We start from the raw sequence: 12959 nt of genomic DNA, 5'->3' as shown, positions 1-12959 counted from the left end.
GTCTGCGCGCCATGTGGGACCCTCCTCCGGTGGCCGGGAAGCAGCCGGGGATCGAACCGGTGCTGCAGAGGCTGCAGGCAGCTTCGCAACCCAGCGCTCAACCGCTGCGCCACCGGGGAGGCCCTATTTATGTATTCTTAAAGAAAAGTAAGAATGGGATGTTTCCTTTATTAGATCTTTGGAGGTTCTATAATGCTATCATTATTAAAATACTACACTATTGGTATAAGAATAGCTAAATTTTTTAAATTAATAATTTATTTTATATAATTCTTACATCATTTTTCATTTTTGCACAATGTATGCATTATCATTTTTGTTATATGACCCATACAATTGTAACCCGCCTTATTTTGACCCTAGTCCTTCCTCTCCCCTTCCCTCCCCCGCTCAGTGTGTCTCTGGTTTATAGTTGCTTGTTGATTTTGATTTTTACTTTGTATTAATTAGCCTTTTTCCTGGTCCCTTATTTAGGTTTTCTAAATTCCTGCTAAGAATAGCTAAATTAATGGAACAAAAGTGAATAGCTGGGCCTCCCCGGTGGCGCAGCGGTTGAGCGCTGGGTTGCGAAGCTGCCCGCGGCCTCTGCTGCGCCGGTTCGATCCCCGGCTGCTCCCCGGCCACCGGAGGAGGGTCCCACATGGCGCGCAGACCTCTCCTGCCGCCCACTACTCCCCTCAGCAGTGTACTTCGGTCCTTCTGCCTGCTCTGCTCCCCGCTCTGGCTCTGGTGAATTCTCTCACCCTCCCGCACTTCTGACTGTACCCAGTGCATGTATAAAACAAGCAAACAAACAAACAAACAAACAAACAAATAAATAAATAAAAACATGCCTCTATTAAAAAAAAAAGTTTCTAAATAAATAAAAAGTGAATAGCTACAAACAGACTAAATAAATAAAAATTTATTATGTGACAAAGAGGCATCTTCAAACCAGTGATGAAATAATTGATCATTTGATAAATCATATCAGGCTAATTAGCAGACCATAAAAATGAGTTAGAATTCTTCCTCAGAAAAATATGAGTACTATCTCAAACATGAAAACAGCTTTCAGATGGATTGAAGCAATAAGTGTGGAAATTAAGACCATAAAAGTGAAAGAAGAAAAATAGGTTACATGGGCCTACAAATGAAGAAGAACTGCCAAACATGTCAACTTCCCTCCCACAGGCAAAAATTATGAAAGAAAATACTGACATAATTGAGTGCATAAAATTTAAGCTTTTATACAGCAAAACTCATTGTAAGTAAATCACAAACTAAGAAAAATATTTGCAACAAAATTCATATATCTGACCTATGAAGAATTATTTTGAGTCAGTTTTAAAAATAGGCAAACACAACAATGGAAATATGAATAAAGATCATGATTTACACACACCATAAAGGCCTGAAGGATACTTCTCAAATTATTTGCTCTCACTAGTAATAAAAAAAAATGCAAAATTGAATGAGATCTCCTTTTCCCCCTATCAAATTGGCAAAGATAAAAGGAAAAGAATGAAGGGCCTCCCTGGTGGCGCAGGCAGTTGAGCACCGCACTGTGAAGCTGTCCACAGCCTCTGCAGTGTGGGTTCGATCCCGGCCAGCCAGCAAGAATCCCACATGGCGAAGCAGACCTCTCCTGTCTCGCCTGCTGCTCCCCTCAGCAGTGTATTTTGCCAGTGCGTGTTCTGCATCCCACTCTGTCTCTGGTGAATCCTCTCACCCTCCCGCGCACCTGACCTGTACCCCGGTTCTTGTATAAATAAATAAATCTTTAAAAAAAAAAAAAGAAAAGAAAAAGAATGAAAATACCTCTGCTGGTGAGAGGAAAGGGAGAGGGGACATGTTCTCTAAAGCATCAAAAAGAAAGAATACCACCCAGCTATTCCAAGCCTAGAAATGTATCCTGATCAATAATTACAAATGTACTAAGATTTAACCAAGACTAGCACAAAGATTCACAAGAATGTCCATCAATGCATTCTTTCTATTGGTCAGTTAACTCCAAACTAAATATCATGTCATTGAGCATATTGGTAGGATGGTAGTCAGTCATTTAAAATGATATAGAAATAGATCCAAAGCTGTTGAATAACTCCATGAGAAAAAAGGCAAGCCCTAAAATACTATGTATGTTTAGTCCCATAAAAAAACCCTATATATGCAAAAGACCCTGTTTAATATTCACAGAATTTCTCATCATACACATTAAACACACACAGGACAGAAGTACATACTTTATTATCTAACAGCTCATGGACACTAGAAAGTTCAAAACTAGAAATTTGTGTATACATTCCTTTGGAGGGGCTCCTGACTCTTTCCCTGAGCAATCATGTGATTTGTTTGTCCCTAGTGAATCAGCTGATTTGTCTGCCCAACCAATCACCTGATTTGTTTTCTCCCAACCAGTGAGCTATTGGTTGTTGCCAAGTTGAAGAACAGGCACAGACTTGGGTTGTCCAATCCCAAAGTCTACCTATTATTATTTAGACCTCACCAAATTGTTGAGACTTGGGTAGAAGAATTAAGAAATCAGGAAGACCTTGGGGAGATAGGGTTGCACCCAGAAAGTTTCTTAGGCCTGTGATAGACAGTCTACGAAACTGACTGTTAAGGCACCCTAAAAAAAGGCCAATTTAAGGTTAATCTCTCATTCCTTTCCTCCGCAATGCCCCCAAAACATACAGATCTAGATTGCTCCTGGGCTTCTTGCTGATGACCACAATTCCCTGCACAAAAATGCAAAGCTTTTTTCCCCTTCTATCACATAAACGAAAAGGATTTAAAATGAAAATACCTTGGCAGGGCCTTCTATACCAAAGATCTAAAAGACTTTTCCTTATTTTGAAATGGATGAGGGGTTGAGTTGGTTGAGTTGGGTTGGCTGTCACCTATGTGCATGGAGACTGCTTCCCATTTGGAGTAAAACCAGCTGGCTCCCCTCAGCCACAGGCATGTTGTGCCATGTGGTAGTTTAGTGAACAGCTGGGCAGGATCTCTGCTGTCCACCGCTCAGAAACCAGATGAAGGTGGGAGGGGCCCGTGGTGTGTCCAGACTCTGGTATCATGAGGTTCTAACTGGGGGGGCAAGAGCCAGGCAGAACAGCAGCCAGAGATGAAAATGGAATGAGGGTGCTTGGATTATGAGCAGGGAGGACCCTGAGAGCCCTTGTTACTCGCTGCTGAGGGTCTTCTCTAGACATTGTCTTGGGGCCATGTGAGGTCTCAGCTATGCTAGTGACTCCGGAGAAGGCAAATACCTGGAGAGGGACACTTTGTGCACATAGGCTGCCCATGCTGGGGACTTCTCCAGGGAAAGCAGAACCAGGATAGGACCATTAATTCTTTCTCACGTGAGAGAGTCATTCTCAAATAGTTAAAAGAAAAAAAAACCCTAACACTCATACAAATTGATAGTGAGCCTGTAACAAAGACATATTTACTACGAGGCAGCCAACAAGATGGTAGAGCTGTTTAAGGAGAGTATAAGAAGAGATGAAGTTTCTCATATAAATTAGAATAAAATTGCAAAATTATCTATGATAGTTACTATCATATCAGAAAGTAAAACCACAACCTGTGAGGGATCTTTTTTTTTTTAAGGATTTATTTATTTAGGCATAGAAGAGCTGGGGTACAGGCCAGAGATGCAGGGGGTTGAGAGGATTCCCCAGAGACAGAGTGGGCAACAGAACAGGCAGACTGACTGAAGTACACTGTTGAGGGAAACAGCAGGCAAGTGAGGAGAGGTCTGCTGCACCATGTGGGTTGCTCCCTGGCCGGCTGGGGATTGCTTCAGAGTGCGGTGCTTAACCCCTTGTCCCACCAGGGAGGCCCTATGAGGTATCTTTTCTACCAAACAAAAATCACTCATTCTTTACCCACCAAGTTAACTTCTGTAGCAAATAGCAAGTTAGTAAGTTAAATTTGCAAGTAGTAAGTTAAGCCAAATTACCTTTTTCTTTTTTTTTTTAAAGATTTATTTATTTATTTCTATAAGCACTGGGTACAGTCAGAAGCACAGGAGGGTGAGAGAATTCACCAGAGCCAGAGCCGGGAACAGAACAGGCAGATGGACTGATAAACACTGCTGAGGGGAGCAGCGGGCGCAGCAAGAGAGGTCTGCACACCACGTGGGACCCTCGCCAGCAGCCAGGGATCAAACCGGCGCTGCAGAGGCTGCAGGCAGTTTCGCAGCCCAGTACTCAACTGCTGCGCCACCAGGGGAGGCCCTAAATTACCTTTTTCTTAAATGGGATTGTTAAAAAATGCTCTAGTGTAATTTTGTAAAAGCATGTGATAATTTTGTTGCCTATTTCTGAGTGTCCCCATCTCCAATAATCCCAGCAGAGGAGGGTAATAAGAGGAAATGGTGTGGAGGTTAGAATGGAGGTCAGGGGACGAGCTCCCAGAGAAGCTGAGGCTGAATCATTTGGTGCTTGTCAGTACTTGGGAGTGGACCATCATCGTTTCAAACCCTGGAGTGGTGGGCCTTTTAGCAAGACATTTAACTTATAGTAGCTTTGCTTTCCTCATCTGCAAAATGGGAGTATAGTAATGGCTCCCTTTGAGATCAATTTGTGAGAATCAGTGCTTGCCTACATGGGTTCACGTTGCTGGGGCCATCAGGGTGGGGGATGATGCCAGCTTAAAAGATAGGTCAGAGCACGGACACAGGGAGGAGATGACACTTGGGGGTGCTAGGCCCTCCACCCATGGGGCTTAGGGTGGAGTTGCCATGGAGATGAATGAAAGTTTTTCAAACTTTGATGTGGCTGACTGGCAGAGGAAGCAGACAGGTTATCAAGTCTGTGGGCCACCCCCTTCTTCCTGACTCTACTCCAATAGGGTTACCTACTACCTCCCCTCTGGGGGTGGCAGGAAATTTCATGTCAGTATTGCTAGGTGCTGCCCACCACAACACACTTGGGTTCAACCCAAATGTTTGTTGAATATTTACTCTGTGTTTGCATGGTTGCGTAGACCACAGTACTTGGCTGCAAGATTGATTTAGTTATGCATACAAGAGTTGGAGTACAGGCCAGAGATGCAGGGAGGTGAGAGGATTCACCAGAGACAGAGTAGGGAGCAGAACAGGCAGATCTACTGAAATATATTGCTTAGGGGATGAGACAGGAGAGGTCTGCTGCACCATGTGGGTTGCGCCCTGGCCTGCTGGGGATCGAACTCATGCTGCAGAGGCTTCGGACAGCTTCATAGTGTGGCGCTTAACCCCTTGTGCCACCAGGGAGGACCAGTTTTTAAAGCATACAGATCTTCGTTATTGCATCTCTCCCAGATGACAGCCCTGTGGAGTAAGAGAGAAAAGCAACATTATTCCCATTTCCTACATGAGACAACCAAGACAGAGAAGTTTAATGTTTGCCAAGACACAAAGTCAGAGAAGAAACATGAACTTTGTTATAATAGAGAACTATGATTTCTCACTACAACAGGTTATGGAAGCTCTCTGAACCTCCTTGTCAAAAGTAGGATTGTAATTGTTGTTCATGATGATGGAGATGGAATTGCATTTAACATGTGCCTACTGTGCATTAAACACTGCTCAGGGTCTGTCTATTCTATGCTCAGAACATCCTCCTGGATTGTTACTATTATTCCCATTGTTCAGATAATGAAGCCGAAGACTAGACAGTTAAGTCACTTAGCTTAACCATGGTCACAGAGCTAACAAGAGGTCCACCACTTGAACCTGTATCTATATGATTCCAAAAAAAAGTGTTCTCATATTTGCTTAAAGCTGTGTTTCTACCAAAAGAAATGGGCAGGTGAATGTGTGTGACCAGAGACCCTGGCCTGTCCCACCTGCCTAAGCACTGCCCTCCTTTGACAGTTTCTCCTGCCTGTTTCAGACACTTAGTACCTCCCACCTTTAGGCCCCTTATCAAAGCAGGAACAAACCTGGATTAGGTCAGTTTTGCCTATTAATGGGTGGCAGGTGAATTTTGAATATTCTTCAGTGGCATTGTTCTTCTTAGGACATTACCCATGAGAGGCATTTGCATTTTCTACTTTTTGTCTCTGATTGAAAGGTTCATACTCCTTGAAGGAAATTCAACATCATTGATGAGTAGCTGAGAATCTCTGCTATTTTTATTCATAGGACACTCTGACACCAAATGTGTGAGGGTTTTCCCCACACCAACCAATTCTCCAGCTCTCCGGACACCAATTGGGTGTCCAGTGATTACATTTAGCTCTGATACCACCCACCTGGAGTTAGCACAGACCCCAGAGGTTAGGGGCTCTGTCCTACCACCTGTCCCCACTTTAGACACCGACTGCAAATCTGAATCCCCTGTATTTTTAATTGACTGGCTATAAACTGGAGGTTCCCATGACCCCTTCCTCAGGTTTGATAATTTGCTATAATGCCTCACAGAACTCAGAAAAACATGTTTCTTATGTTTACCATCTTATTATAAGGATATTATAAAAGATAGAGGTGAACAGTCATATGAAGAGGTACATAGGCTGAGGTCAGGGAGAGTCCCAAGCATAAGGGGCTCTTTCCCCCATGGAGTTGGGATGCTCCTAGCACATGGATGTGTTCACCAACCCAGAAACCCTCTGAACCCCATTGTTTAGGGTTTTTATGGAAGTTCTTTTACAGGCCTAGTTGGTTAAATTTTGACTGTTGCCCAAAAGTTGAGGGGGGCTTTAAATTCCAACATTCTAATCACATGGTTGGTTCCTTCAGGTAACCAGCCCCCACTGAGAAGTTATCTGGGGGTCCACCAATAGTCACCTTATTAGCATAAACTCAGGTGTGGTTTAAGATACTTGTTATTAGTAATAGAAAATGTTCCTCTCAGGAAATTCCTAGGGTTTAGGAGCTCTGTCCCAGGGACTGGGATGATGAGCATATATAGTCTTTCTTCTATCACAATATCACAAGGGGTGACTTAGGGAAAAGAGTGGAGAGGAGCTTTTCCAGAAATCCCAGGGTGTGATCAGTTAGGAATAAGCAACTCCCTATAACAGAAAGGCCCATTATAACCTAATGACTTAAACTCATAGCAATTATTTTTTTTTCTATTGTTAAAAAAGAATCCAGAAGAAAGCAGCCCAAGCTTATCCTGGTGGTCCCAAGTATCACCCGCACCAGCCATCTCCCATCTTTCTGCTCTTAGGTCACCTCATGGTCTAAAATGGCTGCTGAAGCTCCAGTCATCATGATCCTATTCCAACTAACAGAAAGGAGGAAATGAGGGGTGTCATAAAAAGCGGTCTTCCACCCCACTCAACAACTTCTGCAATGGAGGTTGAGAAATATAACTTGTTACGTGGGCACATTGCCCAGTGTCCTCTTAGTCAGGAAGGGGGATAGACATGGGTAGATGCTTAGAAGTTGTTGCTATATATTACTTAGTAGTGAGAGTGACCTAGAAGACCCAGACAGATCTGGCTGAGGTGGCAGATCTCATACTCTACTTGGGGACTGCTGTACATTCAGCACTAGCCACTGGCCTTGGGAACAACTTCCTAAGGGTTAGGGCATGCCAAAGGGCACAGATAACCCAAATGTCCCCATCTATGCAGCAAAATCAGGCAAATAGCCAGGTTATATGGTGTTATAACCTAATAGCTAGTAGGGAGCAGCTTCCAGTTCTGACTATCACAGTCTCAAAAAGAGGCCATTAAAGTGTCCTACGATAAACAGGTGGGGAAATAAGTGTTCAAGAATGTTCTTTGTCACAAAAGGAGAAGACTGAGCTTCAGGGAGCAAATGATCCACAGTATCAAACACTCAAAAAGGGCAGTCTGAGTAGAGTGATTATAAGGTTGAGGCGTGGGGCTTTGTGACTGGGGAAGCATTGGCAGGTTTGGTGAGGGACAGTGTGATTGGGAACTTACAGCAGGGAATTTTGGGGGGAACCTGATATGGAAGGAGAGTGACTTCAGGGGCCACCAACCCCAAGAACATGGTCTCTGTCCACAGAGGCATAATGGGGGCTGGTGGTGAAGAAATTAATTAGCAGAATGTGAGTTATCCATTAAAAACACTACATAATGAAAGTGCAGTCCAGGTCAGAGAAAGCTGGGGTTTGCAGCCAGGGAGATTACAGGGAATAAGCATTTGTCACCACTATGGCACTATCCTGGGGGGCAAAGGGACACTGAGAGGAGCTTTTCTCTGTCATGCATGTGAGTAGCCACCAGATGGTGTTCTGAGTCCTGGTAATAAGAGCCACAGTTTCAGCGACATTCCTATAAAACATGCAAACAAACAAACATAATATTAACTTCTAGGCATATGAAAATTCCCTAAAAAAAAAAAATCAAACATCAGGCCCCAAATCAAAGCAACCAGGCCCTGAGTTAGAATCACATTAATGGGTAATATTCAGCCATGGGCCAAATATCAGCCTGTGTTGGCTCTTTGCACTTGTCTGAGGGATAGTGGTCCTGCTCCCAGGTCACACCCAGTCCAGGGTGCCCCCCACCAGTGACAGACACCCCCAGATGATTTCCAATTGAAGAAGAAGGCTGCCTGCACCTCTGAGACCAGGCCCTGCTTCTGACACCCTTGTCAGGGAGGAGAGTTCACTGTTGTTTTATCTCACTGTTGCTGACACAAACCCGGATACATACTGTGAAGGATCTGTCTTTCAGTTACAGGGCTCAGTCAAATTGCAGGAAAAAAGAAAAACTTTTTGGCTCCTTTCTTCTCTGAACTTTTGAAGTCAGAGGAGACAGAGAAGTGGAGGATACCAGAGGGAAGGGCTGGGAGGGGACTGTGTTGCAGGCTCAGACTTAGAGGGACCACACCAGGAAAGACCACTATTCCCCCGAGAGCGTGTGGGAAGCCTGGCAGAGGGGGAGACAGCTGAGACAGTGAACAGACTGAGGGTGTCTGGCACTGGAGGACATCAAGGTCAGGGTGGGGAGCAGTGATAGGAACGGAGAGGGAGAGCTGGGGCAGAGCACAGTACTTCAGAAGGTGGCAGGCGGGGACCCAGCAGCCTCGTGGGCCTCACTTCCCTCCCAGGGTGTTCTGCCCAAGTCTCTGAAGAGTCGTCTTCATACTGAAGATAATGCAGAAGTTGCATACACCCCATCTGTAAGGTGGGGGCCGGTAGAGCTGAGGCAGGGCCTGGGAATCAGACCATTAAAGGCCCCAGGAGGCCACAGATCTAATGTGCTCCTTGTCCTGAACTTCATCCAGGAACTTCCAACCGACATTTCCAGTGCTGGGCTCACTGCTGAAGGAGTAATTAAACCCATGAACTGTTTTTGTGTTTTTGGCCACAGGAATCTCCTACCAGCGACTGGTGAGGGCTGAGCAGGGCCTACCCATTAGGAGTCACCGCAGCTCCACTGTGTGAGTGCCCTCTGGGAAGACGAACTGGGGAGCCCCCACCTCATCGTCCACCATTCCTCCACCCCCTTCTCCATGCATCCATCACTATACAACCACACCCCACCCCAGCCAGCAACAGTCAGACTTTAAGGAGTGGAATGCCCTGGAACTGCTAGTGATGTTTTGTACACCGGATTGTTTTTCTAATCTAAGGATCTTTTATTACATACCTAACTGGGTCTGAGACTGGAAAAATAAAAAAAAGTTAAAAACTGCTTGCACTGATTGAGCCAGGTGCTGGGTACACATTATCTCACTATACGTACCCCACTTTTCATGAAGAAACTGCAGGTCAGAGAGGCCATGTGACTTTTGTAAGGTCGCACAGGCAATAAATGTCTGAACCAGGATCTGAACCTCAGTCTTCCTCAAACACCCATGGTCTTTCCCTGATGTCTCTCTTCTGGTTACTAAAACAACATCTGTCTAAACTTTCTGGGCCAGAACCTGTAATTAAAAAGGCATCTTATATAACAAAATGGTCACTGGGCTTCAAGTCACCTCACCTAAAATACAGTCCTCTTTGAGTAATCTTGCATTCATTCATGTCCTGTAAGAAAAGTGTTTATATTAAAAATTAGGGTAAAATTTATTCTTAAAATTTAAGTTTAATTTTACAAGGTCTTTGAAAACATCAATTGAAGAATACTGAAAAGTAGGCCATAAGCTTTCCCCGAGGAGCTGGGGTACACGTGACACCCCCCGCCCCGCCCAGCCTTCCTCCTGGCCTCAGGCCCTGCATGGCAATGAGGAAGCCTTCATGGGGCCGAGCACCAGCAGGCATAAGATGTGAGGGACCGTGTGCCCAATGCCCACAGCCAGTCCTCTGTGCCCCTAGCACCGTGCTGTTGCTGAACCCCGTGGAGATGCAGGCCGAGTTTCTTGCCGTGGCCAACAAACTGAGCGCACCCAGACCCTCACCCCACAGTGCCTACACCACCCTGCTCCTGCATGCCTTCCAAGCCACCTTTGGGACCCAGTGTGACCTGCCAGGTCTGCACTGCAGGCTGCAGGTATGTGCCTGGAGACCTAGGGCTCAGCACTGCCCCCTTGTGGCAGAGCTCTTCTCTGGGGAGGCGGAATCCCCTCAGCTCCATGTCAGTGCTGCAGTCACTGGGGCACACAGGCCGATCTCACCCTGAGTGACCAGGCAGGGCAGGGTGGGGTGGCTGGCCTCATGGAGAGGATTTCTGTTGGGCTGGGTCCGGACAGGGGTGGGTAGTACTCTGGGCAGTGGGGCACAGAGCCTCAGAAGCCAGCGTGGGTTGGATGGTAGAGGAACAAACTTGAGATTGAAGTGGGAAGATCTGGCTTTGATCTGTGAACAGGTCAGTTGTGTGAGCCTGGGCAGCCACTTCTCCTCTCTCTGGGCTACAGTGATGAGCTCTGAAGTCCCAACTCTGTAGTGCCAGGATTCTACACCTTTTGCTCATGACCATTTCCTGATCACAGGGGATGAGAGGGAGACCAGACTCCCTGGGCAGCTGTGGGTAGAGGTGGGTGATAAGGCCATCTGCTGCCCTTGCTGAGGCCCTGGGGGTTGCAAAAATCAAGCAGACCTGGTACAGGAGCAAGCCTGTCTTTTTCTGGGCTTTTAGTCCAAGACCTTGACAGAGCTTGAGGACATCTTCACGGAGACTGCAGAGGCACAGGAGCTGGCAGCTGGCATTGGGGATGCAGCTGAGGCCCGGCAGTGGCTCAGGACCAAGCTGCAGGCCGTGGGAGAGAAAGCCGGCATCGCCAGTGTCTTGGGTGAGGCTCTTAAGAAGGTGGAACCCACCCTCCCTAGCACCTGTTTTCGCTTCCAGAGAGCAGTCCAGGTGGTTCTGCTCCACAGAGTCATTATTCAGGTTCTTCAACATTATGTCTTACTGCTCCACATCTCTGAGGGCTTGGGTCCTGTCTGTAGGGTTAGGGTTGCATTGCCATCATGTGGCAACTTGTGGGAAAAGGAAAAAGATAGGGCTAATTGAAGGCAAGGGGCTTCATATTTATACTGAAGATAATGCAGAAGTTGCTTGCATCTCATCTCCAAGTATCCCTGTGAGCTGGTCTCAGTCAGGCGGTCACACCTGGCCCTGAAGAGTCTGGGAAACAGCCTCTCTACAATTCCATCACCGTAGAAGAAAGGACACAGTATTCCTCACAAACACCTGATGAGATAATGCTTTTTCCCCTTTGGTCCCTATGAAATGAGACTCAGAGCTCGTGACCTGGCCACATTCACACAGCTTATCAGAGGGCATGGCATCTACATGGCGTACTTGGAAGAATGCCCTCTGGCTAAGAGCACAGCATCTGGCTTCCAATTCAGCCTGAGCCCGCCCAAGGATGGAACCAGAGTCCTCTCCCAATTCTGGTCTCTTCTCTAAGATGAGGGCACTGGGCTGATCAATCCCAAGACCCCCTTCCCAGCCCTCACTCTTGTCTGTCTGTTCTTACAGATACCACAAAACCCGGCAAGCTCCGTACCATCCCCATCCCTGTGGCCAGGTGCTACACCTGCAGTTGGAACCAGGACAGCTTTGGTAAGCAGACAGTGGGGGTCCCTGTGGTGTCTACCCCCAAGCTGCCAGGGCTCTCTTCCCAATCGGGGATCAATATAACTGCCTCTCACCCCTGCTCCCCACCACCCTTCCTTCCTGAATAGGCTCTAAACAGAGCAAGAGCAGTAGTCTGAGTCCAGGATGGACCCACCTTGACTCTCCTTTTGCCCTCTTCTCTCCAAGTGCATTTTGTCTGAGTCCATTCGTTGTTCCTTCCAAGGGTGTGCATGAGAGGCTTCAAGGGCCCACACCCCCAAATGGTGCCTTCCCTTGCTTCCCTGCAGACATCCTAAAGGAAATCCTGCTTAAGGAACAGGAGCTGCTTCAGCCAGGGATCCTGCGGGACGATGATGATGATGAGGAGGAGGAGGAGGAGGAAGAGGAGGATTTGGAAGCCGATGGACACTGTGCTGAGAGGGACTCAGTGCTCTCCACCAGCCCGGTGGCCTTCCAAGATTCCACTCTGTCTCTTGCCTCATCCCAGGCCGCAGGAACTGACCTCCCCCACCGGTTGACGTCCTTTGTCTCAGGCCTCTCAGATGGCATGGACAGTGGCTACGTGGAGGACAGTGAGGAGAGCTGCTCTGAGTGTCCCAAGAAGTCTGACCGCCAAGAACGCCGGAGCCACCGCAGATCTGGGCCGAAGTTTAATAGGATCTATAAACTCTTAAAGAGCACCAGCCAGCTGGTCCTGCGGAGGGACTCTCGGGTCCTGGAGGGCAACTCGGACACAGCCCTGTTCTTGCGGCGGACCGAGAGCCTCTGCAGCCCCCCGGGTGACTCGGCACTGTCCCCCACCCGGGCCCAGCGCTCCCGCTCCCTGCCCCAGACCAAGCTCAGCAACCAGCTGCCCAGCTGGCTCCTGGCACCTGCCTCACGCATCCGGCGCCGGCGCCCCTTTCTGAGCGGAGACGAGGACCCTAAGGCTTCCACACTTCGTGTTGTGGTGTTTGGCTCTGATCGGATTTCAGGGAAGGTGGCTCGGGCATACAGCAATCTTCGGTAAGAGCTGTAATGGGGAGCATCACTCTTTGCTG

The 12959-nt window shown here is 47.2% G+C and overlaps 1 protein-coding gene across 2 annotated transcripts in view; it reads left to right on the top strand.

Annotated features, from left to right (window-relative positions):
* LOC119232047 (phosphoinositide 3-kinase regulatory subunit 5) overlaps window positions 1-12959 on the top strand; it is a 137477-nt gene that overhangs the window by 47993 nt on the left and 76525 nt on the right. For both annotated transcript variants that reach the window (XM_037493932.2, XM_037493967.2), the window contains exons 6-10: window positions 9268-9337; window positions 10215-10389; window positions 10975-11128; window positions 11821-11904; window positions 12207-12924. In XM_037493932.2, the coding sequence (XP_037349829.2) occupies window positions 9268-9337; window positions 10215-10389; window positions 10975-11128; window positions 11821-11904; window positions 12207-12924 (1201 nt within the window). The remainder of the gene's footprint in view (window positions 1-9267; window positions 9338-10214; window positions 10390-10974; window positions 11129-11820; window positions 11905-12206; window positions 12925-12959) is intronic.

This window comes from Talpa occidentalis, unplaced genomic scaffold (assembly GCF_014898055.3).
Source record: "Talpa occidentalis isolate TD23 unplaced genomic scaffold, MPIMG_talOcc4v2.1 talOcc4.7, whole genome shotgun sequence".
In the NCBI taxonomy this organism is placed as follows: Eukaryota; Metazoa; Chordata; class Mammalia; order Eulipotyphla; family Talpidae; genus Talpa; species Talpa occidentalis.
The sequence above is the reverse complement of the archived record's forward strand: the minus strand, read 5'-3'. Positions and strand labels throughout refer to the sequence as shown.